The sequence below is a fragment of the Rissa tridactyla genome, chromosome 9, assembly GCF_028500815.1.
Source record: "Rissa tridactyla isolate bRisTri1 chromosome 9, bRisTri1.patW.cur.20221130, whole genome shotgun sequence".
NCBI classification, from domain to species: Eukaryota; Metazoa; Chordata; class Aves; order Charadriiformes; family Laridae; genus Rissa; species Rissa tridactyla.
Window position 1 is genome coordinate 11,974,433 of NC_071474.1, and position 12,320 is coordinate 11,986,752.

Below are 12,320 nucleotides of genomic sequence, written 5' to 3' on the forward strand. Positions count from 1 at the left end.
ATATAAAAATCAAAATAGTAATTCTAAGAGGATCTGTGCACATATTATCATTCCTTATGCTCCCTTTTTCTTTGAGGCAGAAGCCAGATTCCTTAGCTGGATTTTATCATCTGTAGAATATTATTTATTTTTTTTTACTTTTTAAATTTTCAAAGGGTTTCCAATAAGAACAGAAGTTTTACAGAAAGCAAAACAAATTCTTCCCCCATTAACACTAAGAGGAAATCTAATCTTGTTTTTTTGTTTGTTTTTGTCATAAGTCAGTTTGACTGGAGATTTCTAGGGGCTGCACATTATATCCTTCATAAAAACACTGCGACTTTGAATAGAATTCAAGTCTTACTCAACATTAAAACCATGGAAAATTAAGACCTACTTCAGCTTTCTTGAAAATATACGTTATAGCCAAGAACCCATTTTTCTGACAGTTTATTTTAATTATATAAAAAAAAATTTCAAAAAAGTTACTGAATTTTTTTTTGGGTAATAACTGTTCATACTTGGCCCATCCGAAGTCTTGTCTGTCTTTCTTCTTTTACATATACAACAGAACAGGGAAGCCATGTGGCTAAGAATAATAAGTGGTGGAGGCAGAACAGGTTTTTCATGGTAGGCCATAATGAAATGATAGCGCTGATACTTCCACACAATGTTTGAAATTGCCTTGACTTGTAAATACACGTTGCTGAAAGGGAACAGAAAAGCATTAACAGATTATGATGGGTTTTGGTTTGGGATGGTGGGAGGTGGGGTGTTGGTCTTTGGGTTTTTTATTTGTTTCAGGGTTGTTTTTTTTAAACACTTTGATAACAATTTTGAATTCTGAAGCTAGTTAAGTAAGAGACAAAAGCACATACTCATCTTTTACAGCAAAGTTATTTTAATGGAAGTTGGAAACACATTCAAGAAAACACCGTGATCCAAAGCAAGGAGATAGTTAAAAAAAACCTCTCTCATCTGATAATATCTCAGTACCTTTCCTCAGAAATAAATTACACTGAGATCAAATTTCAAGTTTGCCAAACAAAAATTACTTCTAACTAAACCCAGATTTTTATATCAGACCACGTTAATTCTGCAGTCTGCCACTCTTCAGTGTTAGTGAGCTGCTTACTCCCATAAATCAAACACTTGCGGAGAACTGTAAAAGAAAGTTTACTACAATTCAACTCACCAAACTAGAGAATCTTAAATGAATTTAGAAACAACAGTCAATATACAGATCCAGAAATATTTTTGTTTGTTTTCTCACAAAGAGAAGTTACATAATACTTTCAAATTCTCTTAAACTTCTGATTTCCCTGGCCTCGTAGACGTGACCCATACCAGTCACATAACACACTTCCCTACTTAGTCACAGGCTTGAAGTGAGGAGGAGACAAAAACCAGCCTTAGAACCTGAAAATACTTCCAGCAAACAGAATTGCTTTGAACTGGCAACAGTTCTTCTTATCTTGTCATTTTATTGCAGTGAAATAGAAACTTACCAAAGGATTAGCAAAAATTAACAATCATCCATATACTTACTTGAAAAATGCAATAAGGAGATTAACCATAATTATGTACTGTACAAAGAGGTAGACAGCTTGAAGAAACGGGGTCAACCATGTTCCCGGGCCACAGAGATGAGCAACTTTTTCATCAGAGTTATTTGCACATACTGTGTTGGGAAAAAAAAAGACACACAGAAAAAACATACAACCTTTAAAACTCCCAGCAGGTATATATAGGGGAAAAAGAAGATCACTTATAAAGACTGCAACAACCAACTATCATTCACTGGTGCTGCAATTCAAAATGTCTCCATACATTTATGAATATGGTAGAAAAATACAGGAGACAAAGTTTCTGGTTAGTCCTATGGTATAATCATATTATCGGGTTAAAAAATAGCATAATAAACCACCACAGCCAAAATTTTGGCATGATAGCTGTGGGGGAAAATTCCAAAATCTTGCTAGGAATAGCCTTGTGAGAAATTGTGATTAAGTAGAGTTTTCATTCTAAGCCATTCAAGCTTTATAAAGAATAATGAAAAGGTCAAACCAAGAAGTTATACAGCTGCAACCCACAAAGAGGAGACAATCCAATGAATGCAATCAATGTCAACAATACTAGGCATTTCATAAAATTAGAATTTCATAAGACCTTGAGAAGATCTTATCAGAGTAAGTTTTCATCTTACTTGCTTCAAAATTGCTGTGTCTTACCATCAATTTCATAGGCATACACTTCACCAAAAATCATCCAGTATGGATGAAACACAATATCTCTAGCAAGAGTCCAAGACGGTGCCTCATCAGGGTACAGTATTGCCTTCCTGGGAACACCGAAACTAAGTAGTACAAGTGCCATAATCACCACAATGTAAAACATGTTGGCCACCTATTAACACAAAAAAGGCAGTTAGCCTTTAAGATCATATTTATGATTTCACAACTTTAAAAACTTTTACAATGACAGTGTAACCTTGATGAATTCTATGTATCATATAAGAAAAAGAGTCTAAGACACTTATATTTCAGTCAGAAAATTTTGTTAAATAACAAAGCCCGTAAAAAAATTTGTTTTTTTCTTGTCCTTTCTTAAAGCATATTCAGTATGCCCAGCAAAAGGCAACTGAGAGTATTTCCTTTGTAACTTTAATACCTATTATGTGGATGAGTAGCAGCTGATAGAGAAACATTCCTTCCTAAATGCACTCAATAGCTGCACAGAATGCAGAGGTAGTTTTCCAAGGGCCGAAACACAGAACCTATGCCTCTTGCAAGAAATCAAAGTGAGAAATGAGCAACTTGATGCCCTCTTTTTAAGGAATGACAAGGTTCAACTTTGTAGGAACCATTTTATAGGGGGAAGAAAAACAAACACCCCTTCCACGTTTGTATATACAGTTCTCAAGCCTTAAAATCTTTAACATTTATACTAGCTCACTAACAGTAAAGCTAAGTTATTTATTTTAAAATTTAAATAATTTGAATATTTTTTGTGTGAAAAGACAAGAACAGAGCCACAATCTGTTCCTAGTTTTCCACTGCACAAAATACAAAGGTGCTTTAGGACACAAAACAAGTTAAGTCTTGCACTAGGAGTGCAAAGGCAAGAAAACAAAGGCTATAAATAAATCTCAGACCCAAAAGGGAAGCAATGCTAGATGAATCAAGAAGAAAGCATCATCACATTCATTCAAGACTCTGACATCTAAGAGAAAAACAGACCAGAGAAGGAAGACTTGCCAGCTTTTTATGGATATGTGACAGAGAAAGCTCCATAATAAAGGAAGGCTTCTAATTAGTGCTTGTTTTGAAATGCATTAAGTTATATTCCAGCTAGCTAATTCTGCATACCAAGTTGTTGACATATTACATTGGGGCGGGGGGAACCCAGTAACAAAAGTAGTACTTACCATTTTTCCAATCATCATAACGTAAGGACCAGCCTGTTGATTTACAGCTAGAAAATCCAGTAATCGCACATACCAAAAAATTATATTGAGACAGTATGTTATTCTTCCAGCAACAAAGACGTAATTTTCTCTGTAAGTGTTTTCACCAAAATTGCCCTTTGCTCCAAATCTTAATGCAAACCCAATGAAGAAAGTGACAATGGCAACTGTGTCACTGATATTGAAGTAATCACTGAACCACACTTTAATCTTCTGATTAATCTTCCCAGCCTCTGACATAAAAATCTGCAAGAAAAATAGAAGTCAGATCTGCTCACATTCATTGCACACAGACAAACACTGAAATATATGAATCCGTAACATTTTTATACTTGCAAAAATAAAATATATATTCAAATGGATAATTGTTTTACCCTAAGGAATCAAAAACAGTGTTTAACTGTTTAACTGTGTCAGCTTCGCAACAAGGAGGGCATATGTCTCTATCTCTTGGAACAACTTATGAAGGAGTTTTGTGGGTTTTTTTGGTGTTTGGTTGTGGTTTTTTTTCTTTTGAGGCAGTTATTGTTACAAAAATGAGCCCTACTTTCTGCCCTTCAGTTAGCCCTGAGGTACCAGGTTAATGAACTAACTTTCTCTGATTTAAAAATTCTTATAGAACTTCTCAAAAGTCTTTTACTGACCAGCAGTGTTGTGATAGCTATCCTGTCTCGATAAAGCTTTTTTTGTTTTGTCATCTCAGTTACAGCATAGCGGTAGAGTTTGACTGACGCCAATAAATAAAATACACATTTCACCCTTCAGAAAAGTAAGGTTGTTTCCATTACAACCTGTAGAAAGGATGCCTGAAGTTTCTTTGTTTCTCTTGTTTATAAACACAGCTTAAAGCATACTGTTTTAATTGACAAAATACTAAAATCACAGATTGTTCCAGGCATACCTCACGAATTTTCTCAATTGCTGACGTGAAAATGTAAGCAATAACAATCCACTCTTGAACGGATGGCAATTCTTCCATTTTTACAAGAACCACAAATGTGTAGAGCATAAGGAATCCTAAATACGCCAACTAAAAAAAGTAATGAAAATTATACATATAATTACTGAAGGGTTCTTTATAGATGTGCATACAATCTTTTGATGTGGTATACAATAAAAGGTCCAAGTAGAATTACCGTACTATATTTACCCTGTTAAGCAGACAATTTATTATTTATAAGGGGATACATTTTCTTCTTAGAAAAGGAAAAATAGCTGTAATAAGCTATTATTATTAGCAAACCTTTGTTCTTACTACAGCTATTTTTCCTTTAATGCAAATTTTAGAGTTTCTATTACAGTAATTGAAACAAAACTGTGCATGAACACTTTAGCCTAATAAATTATTATAGAATTCCTGCTAGTAACTGATGAAATTAATTACTCAGGCCAGAATAAAAATGTTCATGCTAATTACTCTCTTAGCTTTAAAAAAAAAAAAAAAAAAAAATATTTCTCAAAGACAACATCATGAATTTAAAAAAAAACAAAAACCAAACCAAACAAACCATAAAGCACTGCATGTGCATATGCAGTTTTTCAAAATCAAGTACTTCTCATTTCCAGCTTAGCAAGGTAACGGTTTTTTGTTTGTTTTTTAAGAAGTGCCTAAACTTTGATTCAGGTCACAGAGCTACATGTTGGGAAAAGAACCCAAAAATCCGCATTTGATTTCCAAATAAAAGACACATTGCACAGAAGACAACTCACCGTATTAAACCAAAACTTCACAATTGGTGCATGGTAAAATGCATAAAATTTCTGTGTAATTGGAAGTCTTTTAGGTTTTGCTGGAGTCTCCATATCTTGCTTTTCTGAAGTAGTGTCCAAGATCCTTACTTCTTTAAACACCTCCTAAAATGAAAGGACTGTTAACTTCACATACAGAAATACACACTTTTTAGACACTCACTTAAACTCTTGCGTTAATTCAAAAATGTACAGGACAGTTAGAAACCGTTTTTAGTATCTCCCCCGCCCCACATTACCATGGGTATTTCATCTGCTGCATTCTGGAAGTTGTTTTCACTGTCATCCATTGCCATTTGATGTGCATCTTGAGATTGAGGAATATGTGACATTTCAGCCTTGGTCTTATATTCCAAAAGCAGTATAGCAGGAGGGAGTAAAATACTCAGTATCACCTGGAAAAGATGAAGACTAAGTGCAAATAGTTCACAGCTACATTAAAGTATCAGAATACACCAACACACAGAAAATCCCCTGAAAATATATTATCCAAATTCCATAACTTGCTTGTTATTCAGGAAAAAAAAAAAAAGTAGAAAATAATTAGTTGTTATTACTTACACACACACTGAAGAGGCTAAGACCACATATACAGAGTGTTCCTCGACTTCAAGATATAGGTAAGGGGAAGAATTAACAAATTCCAAAACTGAAAGTCACTAGAAAGAATGTACTCCAAGCCTGAAGATCCAGAGATGTTCTGTTTACACTCTGTTCTTCACTCTGGAACTGTGTGCTGTCAAAGTGTATTTAAAAAGCATACACAAGTCGAGGTTGTGGTTTTGGTTTTTTGCAAGGTGGGGAGGTGTTCTATTTGTTTTGGGGATTTTTTCAACTTATGGTAGAAAAATGAGCTAAGGTATGGATGAAGAGAATAAGAGAAAGCCATTTATTGTCATTAGCCTGTTACATAGCAAGCAAGAAAATGGTTAATCAGTTATCAAAGAGGATTTAGTAGGTCACAAGTTAAATGATGCTTGTAGATATTTTGTAGGAAAGTTTTACTTCATTATATCCCTAGCAGCGAGTAGGTTTTTGTACACCATCTCAAAGAAACATGCAATTTTGGTGCAATTGATCTATATCACATAGGGCACCATTGGAAAACCTATCCCCGATTTGTTTCACTTGTTTCATTCTGTGCCCTCCTTTTGCTCAGTTTCTTCCTCCAAAATAGGATATACACAAAGCTTTTCTACATCATGTCTTAAGTGCTGCCTGTAAAAAGCCGAAATGCATGGAATTATATTCTTACAGCAGGTTTTCTGTCTGTTAAAGTTTTTTACCGCTATGTTTTTAGTAGTAATTAGTATTCACGTGATCTCTTTAAGCCTCTGATGAAAGGCTACTTGCCTGGTTTTTGCCTTCTACATTTCTGTACCTTATTTGAAAAGATAATAGAGTGTCAAAAGAATAGTTATCAATAAATACTTCCAGTTTTGATTGTATTATAGGAGACTGTTTTACAGGATTTATTAACATAAGTTATAGTTGTGAAAGTTTTATACTAACAGCATTTAAACACATGTTTTCCTTCCATTTAAACATAAATTCTGCTGATCCTTTTTACACCAATGGACTGCAACAATGCTTACTTTGTACCATGAATTCTTCCTCATGTTCAGCCTTCCCATCCACATATCTGATAACAACATCTGCGTACAAGTATGTGCTACAAATGGACGAAGCCTTGATGACACTGCTAGCTTCAGACAAGTTGAGTTGCTCCAGTTTTTAAGTTCATAGGTTAGTAATTTCATTGCCATAGTTTCATCTTGTCGGAAGGACTGTTCTAACAGTTCAACTGCCAGTTGACCAAACTCGCTAGAATGAAGAAAAAGCAATAAAACAAAATTTAGTATCTACAGAAAATAACCTTGATTTTGGGTCAAATTTTCATGTACAATCAAATTCCCAGTAGCACAACTTGAAGGGACTATTACCTGTCCCTTCTGTACAGCCGTACTGTATAGTAATTTGTAACTACAACATGTGAATCTGCGACTTCTATTAAGAACATATGCAGGCTACAAACAGCTGTTAAAACATGCATGAAAATTACATGGAAGTAAGTAAAGGGCACATTCAGTGTCATTTTAATTTAACTATAAATCACAACTTGTAACACTTCTCAATAGAGAGCAATATCTAACACAAAACTTCTACTACAGTGCCATTTAATCCTTTTTGCAAAAAGGAACTGTCTTCAAGTGTGCTACCAGAACAATTTGGGTTTTGTTCATATATATAGCCCACTACTTTTATTGTAAATTTCAAGAAAAGATCATTAACTATATAAACGCAATTTACTTGGAATACTGTTTCAGTTCTTCTGAAGTATCATCAACAAGGTCACTTTGTTTTGCTTCGTACGCCATTGAACGATACACTTTGCAAGCAACTAAGGCTTTCGCCATGGACTCCTCCCCATGCTGCCAGAAGAAGAGGGCCATCTTCTGCCTTTTCATTAACACCGCCCAAAGTAACAGCTCGTTGAGAGGATAAGCAAAACGTCTCGTCTCAGGATCATCTATGTCTACTATTTCATCTTTGGTTCTTTTCTTTTTTCCCTCTTCTCCACCAGTGTCAATCTTTAAAATAAAATCAGAAAGTTACATTTAAAATCTCTAAACTTGGTCATAAGATAACTTGAAATAAAATGCTGAGTGATCCAATATCAAGTTATATGTAATTATAAAAAGAAAAATTAATTTCTGGAGACTTGAAAAGCTGGTGGAACTTTTGTTCAAAAACTTCAGTTAAGTCCAATTCATTTTAATGACTGGCAGACTGAATTACTTTGATTTATAGATCAAAAGAAAAGCAGTAACTAAAATAGCTACATACAAGTGAGCAAATTCATGGAGATACATGGCCAAATCTTGTTCCATCTACAAGGCCATGCGAGTCCCCCCCCCCATCGCTAGAACTGTGGCAAAGATAAGCTTTTTGCTCCCTAACGTATCAAAGCTTACCCAGAAGAGTACTACACAGAAAGTTAAACACACTTTACAGAATCCTGTAAGCACACCGGACAGTTTATAAACAAAGCAAGGCTGAAATTACAGCTTTACCAGAGTCAGTAAAACTGCTGCTACTCACACTTCAGTGGCACCCGGATTTCAACCAGGTTCTCCCTCTTAACTATTAAAATAAACCCCACCACGTTCCCCTCACACATCTGTACCTTTGGTTTGTATGGCTGTGCTGTTTTGATGAAGTGATTATGGCGCATTTTTTCTTTCTTGTCTGCCCTGTTACCAAAAGACTCATGGCTTTTACACATCTGAGGAGTAGTATTTGAAGGATTTCGCCCAGATCGCTGTAACAAGAATAAGGAGAAGGGGTTTGGTTTTTTCTCTTTACTCGTACCTAATACGCATTATAAAGTCATCTGTTTATAGCGAAATACTTGGTTAGCAATTAAACAGTTACTTTGCTACTGAAACAGTGATGAACTTCTATAACAGCAACAACCAGAATTTTCACTGGATATTTAGCAAGTTTTTTGTTTGTTTTGTTGTTTAAGAAGTCACAAAGTAGTCAGTTACACTTGTTGCTATACAAGAAGCTAAGATGTCTGCATCCCAAGCCCTGCTGAATCTGCATGTTTAGTGCCCATTCTTCCTCTATGAGTAGGAAAAGAGGGTATAACAGAGAAGGAATTTAGATGTGCTAGAATAAGGAGCAGGAGAACAAAACCTGCGCTCAATCCCTAAACAGCTACCAGCTGCCCTCGTAGGCCTTACTCTAGCCTTAAAAGAACCAGTCCACTGACAAGAAGAACAAAGCAATATGGATCCAATTTTCCTCCAAAATACATAGTTTTTTTTTAATTGAGAACATATGAATCAGTACGTCCTGGTATCCAACTGCCACATACCCGATTGTTCCCGCTGAGACTATTGTATATAGCTCTAAAGCGTTTTCTTGTATAGGTGCATCTATAGGTTCCTCCCATCAGATACTCGATAACCAGCCCAACATCAATCAGGTTGATTTTATATCCTGGAGGAAGATTTCCCTAGGAAAACAAAAGGTATTTTAGTTTTTCAAATTATAATCTTAAATTTGCTTACAGAGTTTCTACATGTCACATCACAGCTCTAAATAAAAATCAAATCAAACCTTTCATGATTAAAAAAACCTATCTACATGGGTCATTATTTATCAGTTTCAAAAGAGGCAAGGTTATAGCTTCTTTTCTGTACGATGTCCCCTAGCAGGGCAGATGCTCATTCTGTTGAGGGGTGTGGGGACTGGTTTTGTCTGTTTTAAGATGGGAGTATCAGCTTTCAATCCCCCCCAAAAGAAGAACAATGACAAGTAAGATGAAAAAGACAGCACTTGTTGGGTTGAACATCTTCCTGGCAGCAGGGCGCTAAGCATACAACAGCAAGTATTGTAAACAACAGAATGACTGCAGATGTAACTTATTATTTACAATAAAGCCTAATTAATAAACCTAAGATTGACAGTCAAACATAAGAAATCATCAAAAAACTAACACTGCTAGTTTGACAGATTTTTATATTTACAGCATACCTGTTTGACATCCCGAACAAGATGGAAGAGTGTTGGGTTAGTTGGGCCTTGTTTCTTTATAAGAGGGGGGGGAAAAATTGGAATGAGAAATTAGAGTGCAACAACAACATGAGAAGATTACAGTAGAAGCCAAGTATTTTTGCATGTTGGCTCAAAAACAAACCCACCCTAGTTTTTAAACAAACAGTAGCCTTCAAATACATGCAAATATTTCAAACTACCGTATTAGCTATAGACTATTCCCTTTTTTGTTTCATTTACTTCTGTTTTAATTTGTGACATAATTAATACACTCATAGTTTGCCCAAAAAGGAAAAACAAACAACCCCAGAATGCAAACAGCAACATTATAGGTCTTTTATATTATTAAAATATAATATTGTAGAGACAAGTTTTAACAAATAAACATTTTAATTTACAGAAACACACACAGACTGATATTCATGCTTAGAGTAGTGCAGGATCCATAGTAAGTTCCCTTATTTCTCATATCTTTAATCTCAATATTCCCTCTTTTACCGAAGTGGATTTTTCTTCCTTCTCTGATTTCTTGTCAGCACATGAACTGTTATACTTTAGACACATGGTTACCCTAGCTCCCATACAGAACTCAATCAGAAGCACATCAAGTGTGTAATAGCAACACCATAATAGGTTAATTAAAAAAAAAGGCAAATAACAACACCTGATCACGTGGGCTCCTTTACAGACCTTTGAGCTAAAGAATTCCTTTTTTTCTTTTTTTTTTTTTTTTTTTTTTTTGGTCAAAAGCAGATAACGAGAATGTTAATGTAAACCTAAGTCATATTTGTGTTCTACTCACATTAGCTACTTTTTGGTGGAAGGTTTTTTGTTTTCTCCTGTTAGATACTTAGTGTTATACAAAACTACTTTAAAATTCTAAAATCAACACCTACAGCAACAAAATTTTTCTAAGTAATATTTATAACTATTCAGGTTCACAAAATAAACTATTTTTACAACTATTATGATAATACTAACTGCTATAGAGAATTCATCTTATGAAGCCCTAACAATACTATCTATAGACCTCTTATTTTGTGCACAGGTTTCACCCATCTGACTTTCTCTTGTTCTCTTCCCTGCTGTGGTTTACACATTTCATATGTTCCACAACAAGGCTGCAATTTTCCCTTTGGTATCTATCCCTAACATCAGACACAGATGAACATCCTCCTGGCAAACTATTTCTGGTATCATTTCTGAAGAGCCAGAAAGCAGCTGTGGCACTACAAAGCAGTCAGACAGCATGCACTTCTTAACTCTAACCTCACGCCAGGAAGCCTTCTCTGTCGACACCCCATGGCCTTCAGGCTGGTGCGCATGACTCAGCATACAACACACTGAGCAACTGAAAAGCTGTGATAAAAGCAGCTTAAAAAGTAATCATTCACTTACTGTGTTATAAAGTTCTTCCAGCCTGGGAATTGTAAGAAATTTGTGCATGCTTACTCCATTTTCAATCAGAAGTTTCACAAATGCAACTCTATCCATCACGAGGGCATCTAACATAGCCTGTTCCAGAGAGCCAACCTACAATAAATAAATAACAAGGTAGAGCCTGGGAAGAACCAGTAAAACGGGGCACCACAAAAGCAAGTGTACTTAGATTACATATCAACCTCATTCACTCACAGGACTGGGGAAATCTTATATGTCTATAAATACAAAGACCTCACCCCTGGTTCGAAAATCCCCCGAACTTCACACAACTACAGGATGAGAGAATATTCTGAAAACTTGATCAGCAAGTCTTATACTCTTCCATAGGTATCTCCTACTGACACAGTATATGGGACTAAGTAGGTATTTGGTTTAACACAGTTAAGCTGTTCTCACAGATTGATATTAGATGAAACACAAAGACATAAAACATTTAAAGCACAATTTGCTTCAGAGACAAATGCTCAGAACTGTCATTGCCGTCAACAAGCCTTACATTATGTACTTTTGACTGCACACTCATGTAAGACTGTGTTTTATTTTTACAGTAATATGGGAAAAAGGCAAGATCCACAATATTGTTTTGAAACTAATTTGCAGACCACAAGAAACAGACATTTTGTCCTTCCCCTCAAAAGACACTGCAGTGCTGCCAACACTAGTTAATATATGCATTTTACTAGATCTTTCTCAGGGACTTCCTATGACCATGCAACTTTAAGGAAGAAGCAGCATCCGACTAACATGAATTCAGCTTCCACCTATTGCAATGTCTTTTCTCCTCTAATTATTAAGAACACTTAGCACATTTCTAAAATGTTTGGACCATTTTCAACTACACTAACAAAACAGCTCTAAGACTCTGCAGTATGCAAAAATTACTGTCCTCAAAATAAACGTGTCGGTATTCTACAGTCTCTCTACAAAAGTCAAAAGATTCATTCTTCACAGTAAATTGAGCTTCTCTCTTAGAAAATATCATTCTGCTTAATCCAGACCATTACATACCAGCCATTGTTGCCCATAAACAAAAACATGATTTTTGGCTATGTCAACTCTATCCCACGCAAGTGTAAGAACAAGCTGGTCAAATGCAGATGCATTCGTGCCTTAAGAA

At 35.4% G+C, this 12,320-nt stretch overlaps 1 protein-coding gene across 2 annotated transcripts in view; it reads right to left on the reverse strand.

Moving 5' to 3' along the window:
- The window catches only part of TRPM7 (transient receptor potential cation channel subfamily M member 7), a 57,920-nt gene that overhangs the window by 14,188 nt on the left and 31,412 nt on the right, over positions 1-12,320 (reverse strand). For both annotated transcript variants that reach the window (XM_054213755.1, XM_054213754.1), the window contains exons 11-24: positions 12,212-12,312; positions 11,159-11,293; positions 9,740-9,793; positions 9,078-9,218; positions 8,382-8,516; positions 7,505-7,785; positions 6,790-7,018; positions 5,434-5,589; positions 5,156-5,299; positions 4,347-4,475; positions 3,407-3,691; positions 2,211-2,385; positions 1,528-1,660; positions 501-685 (exon numbers count right to left, since the gene is read on the reverse strand). In XM_054213755.1, coding sequence (XP_054069730.1) covers positions 501-685; positions 1,528-1,660; positions 2,211-2,385; positions 3,407-3,691; positions 4,347-4,475; positions 5,156-5,299; positions 5,434-5,589; positions 6,790-7,018; positions 7,505-7,785; positions 8,382-8,516; positions 9,078-9,218; positions 9,740-9,793; positions 11,159-11,293; positions 12,212-12,312 — 2,283 coding nt within the window. The remainder of the gene's footprint in view (positions 1-500; positions 686-1,527; positions 1,661-2,210; positions 2,386-3,406; positions 3,692-4,346; positions 4,476-5,155; positions 5,300-5,433; positions 5,590-6,789; positions 7,019-7,504; positions 7,786-8,381; positions 8,517-9,077; positions 9,219-9,739; positions 9,794-11,158; positions 11,294-12,211; positions 12,313-12,320) is intronic.